The sequence below is a fragment of the Oncorhynchus mykiss genome, chromosome 17 (assembly GCF_013265735.2).
Source record: "Oncorhynchus mykiss isolate Arlee chromosome 17, USDA_OmykA_1.1, whole genome shotgun sequence".
In the NCBI taxonomy this organism is placed as follows: Eukaryota; Metazoa; Chordata; class Actinopteri; order Salmoniformes; family Salmonidae; genus Oncorhynchus; species Oncorhynchus mykiss.
Window position 1 is genome coordinate 29,817,226 of NC_048581.1, and position 6,183 is coordinate 29,823,408.

The window sequence follows — 6,183 nt, forward strand, 5'->3', positions numbered from 1 at the left end:
CTGTACCAAATATTAGGTTCTGCTTTTCTGATGTATCAAATACTTATGTCATGCAATAAAATGCAAATGAATTACTTAAAAATCATACAATGTGATTTTCTGGATTTTTGTTTTAGATTCTGTCTCTCACAGTTGAAGTGTACCTATGATAAAAATTACAGACCTCTACATGCTTTGTAAGTAGTAAAGCCTGCAAAATCGGCAGTGTATCAAATACTTGTTCTCCCCACTGTGTAATATTCAGCGTGTTGTGATTAAGTTAATCTGATATAATATTCAGTGTGTTGTGATTAAATTAATCTGATATAATATTCAGCGTGTTGTGATTAAATGAATCTGACATAATATTCAGCGTGTTGTGATTAAGTTAATCTGATATAATATTCAGTGTGTTGTGATTAAATTAATCTGATATAATATTCAGCGTGTTGTGATTAAATGAATCTGACATAATATTCAGCGTGTTGTGATTAAGTTCATCTGATATAATATTCAGCGTGTTGTGATTAAATGAATCTGACATAATATTCAGCGTGTTGTGATTAAATGAATCTGACATAATATTCAGCGTGTTGTGATTAAGTTCATCTGATATAATATTCAGTGTGTTGTGATTAAATGAATCTGACATAATATTCAGCGTGTTGTGATTAAATGAATCTGACATAATATTCAGCGTGTTGTGATTAAGTTCATCTGATATAATATTCAGCGTGTTGTGATTAAATGAATCTGACATAATATTCAGCGTGTTGTGATTAAATGAATCTGACATAATATTCAGCGTGTTGTGATTAAGTTCATCTGACATAATATTCAGCGTGTTGTGATTAAGTTCATCTGACATAATATTCAGTGTGTTGTGATTAAATGAATCTGACATAATATTCAGCGTGTTGTGATTAAGTTCATCTGATATAATATTCAGCATGTTGTGATTAAGTTCATCTGATATAATATTCAGCATGTTGTGATTAAGTTCATCTGAGATAATATTCAGCTCACTATTTGTCTTCTTAAATAATCAGACCAACACTGCCAAAGGGCTTATTTATGTCACGCTAATCATACATGTCATACAGTATTAGCGTGACCTATAGACATTACCATGACGGTCATGTGAGGTGAACGGTTTATTTAACCAGGAGGACCATAGCAAACCAGACAGGCTGTCCTTGCACTGGCAAAGAGTTGTTCATGTAGACGACAATGACATGCACGAGTCATAAAGTGGGACGTCATCATTTGATTCAAAATGTATTACCAACACATTTAGATGTGGACTGAGAGACTTCAACCATGAGGAAATACATAGCAAGCAACAAGCTATAGTCTCCCTGATGGAATCTTTTGCTGTTGTAATCACTCTCAAACACATTCTATTGCATTGAAGTCCATACTGTAATCACCAGTCAAGGTGGATTTACTATATTTCTAAAATATTATGTCGTTTGTATTGTGCACATAAACACAAAATAGGATATCAAGATGATCAGGCTGCTCTTTCATCTGTGAGCTGATGTTACGTGAGTCGGCGTTGAATGATAATCAGACTTCTGCTCCTACCAGTAGCTCGTTGTACACTTTCAGATATCACTTAGTTTTCCCCTCGTATCTGTCTAGCACTCACATTTGCATGCAGACTAGTGATTGGCCGCTCATATGCCTCAATAGACAGCCGTGAACTGATTGGCTCCTGCCAGAAGAGGGCATGGAATCCCTGCGACCAAAAACACACATAAAAGGGACCGTGGAAAACCGCAGAGGCAGACAAGCACCTACCTACTACAAGAGAACTTTGAGCACTATCAGAGACCTTCTGCTAGAATCTGTGGACAGAAATCTTTGACAATCTACACTCAGTGTGCAATTGCGCAGCTGTTTCTACCGACAGCAACTTCACCAGAAGACAGAAGAGTTTGACTGGTCTTACATTGTACTAATCTACCTGTCTACTGACAGACTGTCAGTGACTGAGCGGCCAGTTTAAAGACACTTTTAGAAGCATATCGTCATCCAGACAAAAATCAGTATCATGTCTCTAGAGGTGAAGGAGAAGACGCAGGTGAGGTTGGTGTTTCTGGGGGCGGCCGGCGTGGGCAAGACGGCCCTGATTCGCCGCTTCCTCCAGGACACCTTCGAGGCCAAGCACCGGCGCACCGTGGAGGAGATGCACAGCAAGGAGTACGACATCGGTGGCTCTAAGGTCACCGTGGAGATCCTGGACACCAGCGGCAGCTACTCCTTCCCTGCCATGCGCAAGCTCTCCATCCAGAACAGCGACGCCTTCGCCCTGGTCTACGCGGTCGACGACGCAGAGTCGCTGGAGGCCGTCAAGAGCCTCCGCGACGAGATCCTGGAGGTCAAGGAGGACAAGTACACCCCGATCGTTGTGGTGGGTAACAAGGCAGACCGAGCAGGAAGCGACCGGCAGGTGGCAGCTGACGACGTACTGTCAACAGTGGAGCTGGACTGGAACAACAGCTACGTGGAGACGTCGGCCAAGGAGAACAACAACGTGATGGAGGTGTTCAGGGAGCTGCTGCAGCAAACCAACCTGTCCAGCCGGCTGAGCCCTGCTCTGAGGCGCCGCAGGGAGACCTTCCCCAAAGGAGACCCCAAGGACTCCCGGCCACCCATGAACAAGACCAACTCCTGCATCATCTCCTAATAGGGCAGGTTGAAGTAGAAAGAGAGGGAAAGGGTGTGGGCTAGTACACCTGTTAAAGTGCTGCTGGACAAGAGGGAGAGGGAAACTTGACTGTGTATGGGCTGAAAAGGTTGAGTTGAGGGACTGCCAGTGTGCTGAAACAGAACGGAACTCCCAAACACTCTTGATTCTACGTCTGCTTCCCTTGTCCAAGCGATGTGTTTGATATGGGAAGAGAATGGGTGACAATGAATGGTGACGACAGAGGACTTGGTCCAACTAATGTAAACCTTGTAAGGTGGGGAGATAAGGGTGAAAAGGTGACAAAGATGTTCAACTGCTCAGTTGTATACTTAATGTAATGTGTTGCTGCTTATTTGGTTAACAGGCTTCTGCTGTTTCCATTTAGATCAATGTATAGCTTTTGTATTCAAATGATGCTAATTTTGCAAACGTGTGTTTGACATTCACTTGCAATAAGACATTTGACTGTTGCAAACATACAAGAAGAGTATTTATTGACTCAAAAGGAACAATTTGTATGCTGGGGTTTGTGCAAAGTTAATGGTTTGATGTAAAACACCATCTATTCAGTTGGAAATTCACGTGTAGCACAGCATTATTGTTTACAAAAGACTCGCTTGTATTAAAAAAATTTTTTTTATTGATTTGCTAAGCCTGACTTGATTAATGTGTGTAAAAAGTGGTAACATGCAAATGACTACTACATGCAAGTTTTATTTTAAACATGTTTTTATATTCTCACGTTTTTTTAAATCCATGATTTCTACATTAAACTGCTTTACCAGTGTTCATTTTACAACAGAATGTTTACCCCATAAAGCTAAATAAATAGTACACAAAAAAAGGCTATGATCTCCTGTAATAACTAACTGCATTATGAATATGAGAGACATATTTGCATTCTCAATAGAGAACGAACAACGCAGACACAAACTGGAGGAGTGAAATGGATGTCACACACATCAGACATCGCACACGTCAATCAAATAGCAACGGTCTATCTATCATCATGGCCCCAATAGATAGTCTGGCCCCATGGCCCCAACCTGTAGTCTGGTTCAGGTATCAACACATTTCCACAAACAAACTACAAAAACATACTATCAAATCCCACTTACTAGTGAACGTTTGCACTGTAGGATAAGGCCTAGACCAGGGATGGGCAATTTTGATGGGGATGGGGACTCATGATGAGGGGCCACTGTGGCTCACGGGTCTGCACACCCACATCCATACCCACACATGCAGTCAGAGCAGACCCTAGCCTTTTGAGGGCCCTAAGCTAAAAAAAAATTGGGGGGTGGGGGAAATTGATCCGCATGCCTACAAAAGAGCTGCCTGTTTCCTATCCCTGGCCTAGGGTATAACTTACCATTACACAAGGCTCAAGGGATTTTCCGCTAAAATGTTTAAAGATGACTACGCTGACGTTATCAGGAATACAATTGAATAACATTAAGCTTAAACCTTCATTTCTAACTATAAAGAATAAGATGGGCTTATAAAAATGGCAGATATAGCTTACTGTGATTCAGTTCACACAGCCCCACTTCTTGGTCCAGAATAGGCATCGAACTGAATTGTGCAGGCTGTATTACAGTCCAACGTCGCCCTCTAACCACAGTTGTCTTTCACTGCGCCCCCCTTCATAAAATATTGATGAACTTTAGAAGCATAAATCTTTGTATCTCTTTAAATTACTGTATTTAAATCAGTCTTCCTTTGAGACATTGACCGTTGCTATCACAGACAAAATGTGGCTTAATTAGTTACACCTGCTGTGAGAAGTCTAGGCATGCGCCACAAGCCTCGGTACTGTATGCAAATTAGCATCATCACGAGACAATAGGTATTTAGCACAATATACTGCACTTGAGTGAGCCCATCTTGGGACCTTTTTACTTTACAAGGCATATCCCTTACAAAGTACTGTATTTCTGTCTTGTTTCGATAGCCTTACACCATAAATCAAATAGAAGCTCATTGTAATTGTGCATATTAGGAATGTTAAAAACACTGAAAGAAATATGTATGCAGATTTTCCCTATATGTCATGAACACAGACAACACGGTCACAGCTTTCCAACATAGAAGTAAAGTACAACACACGGTCTCCACCAATAGCTGTGGTTGGTCCATGTGCTTCCCCCTGTCCCCATCAGATGCATTGTTTCCTGTCTCATATGAGGAAGTGGCCGGTTGAACGTTAGGCCTGTAGTTCCTCTTTCTGTCCAGTTAAAACATTCTTCCGTACTCTCCCCCTAGTCATTCACAGAATGGACTACTGGAGAAGAGATCTCTATACACACACAGTCGAACAGGTACGTAGGCCTTTGAGAAACAATAGTGTTATTCAATGACACATGACTGAGGCGTTTTAATTGTTATGCCTAAAATTGGTTCTCATATACAATAATTTTGTCTGTGATGAGTGATTACTGAATGCAGCCCTACAGCCTACTGTATTGAAATGACTTGGTTTATTTTGTAGAGAATCGAAATACGTTAAAAGTACATATCGTGTCCTCAGTTCAGATGGATTGTCCAGTGTCTCTGCCCCTAGACTTGGTCTAAGCTCCTCAGCAGTTGTTTCAGAGAATCCTGAGGCGTTTAGAACAAGATCAGGGTCCCGGACTCTTTTTGACGACTACAATGCATCTCAAGTTAAAACATTTGCTCTGAAATGTGATGTGTTCTGTGAAGACAGATAAACAAGCTGGTTGAGACAATACACAAACTCTCTTAATATACTGCTTGCACGACATAGTCGGTGCCGTTTGACTCCACATTCTATCCCATAATGAACTGTGGTCTTTCTACTTTTAGCGATATACCGTAGTTGCTATTAATGCTGTATCCTCAGACAACCAGAAGTGAAATTGTGTGATATCACTTGCACACGTGGCAAAAAAATAAATAAAACTACACAAAATATACATGTCCTCACTTCTTTAACAGACTAGTTGCCTAGTTGATCCATGCACTTGCCTCATTGCCATACATTTAAGCCAGTACCACTTGCTTTCATGACACGGTTCACATGGAAAACAGACAGGCTTCATTTGAATTTATAGAGGAACCCAGATGTTACACACGCAACCAAAACCAGCGTCAACTTTGAGAGAGACAATGTTTCCATTGAGTCATTGAGTGTGTGGTAGATCATAAAAGATGAGAGAAGTAGGCCTATTGAATAAGCTGGCAGAAAGAGACAACTGACAGAGATATTCAGCTTGACCCTTCAACATCAGCTCGACAGGCTTATGAACGTTGGATTTCATTCCACGGATGGTAAACACTTCGCTGTGTGAGGGAGACAAAAGGAGATGCAAGCAATATCTAGAAACCAAACAGGCCAACTCAATGCACCTCTGCAGAACATAGAGCCAGTACTTCACAATTCAGACTATTGTTTGCTCATGACAGACTTCAGCAGAACACAAAGCTTCAGAGGAACGAGAGAGAAGAGATTATCGCTACACGTGAAAGCATGTAAGAGCAGATTTAAG

The 6,183-nt window shown here is 41.2% G+C and overlaps 1 protein-coding gene across 1 annotated transcript; it reads left to right on the plus strand.

The window, feature by feature from the left end:
* Positions 1–1,713: 1,713 nt before the first annotated feature.
* LOC110493668 (GTP-binding protein Rhes-like) lies at positions 1,714–3,518 on the plus strand. Its single transcript, XM_036949669.1, has one exon. The coding sequence runs from the start codon at positions 2,036–2,038 to the stop codon at positions 2,669–2,671; it is 636 nt and encodes a 211-aa protein (XP_036805564.1). The 5' UTR covers positions 1,714–2,035; the 3' UTR covers positions 2,672–3,518.
* Positions 3,519–6,183: the final 2,665 nt, after the last annotated feature.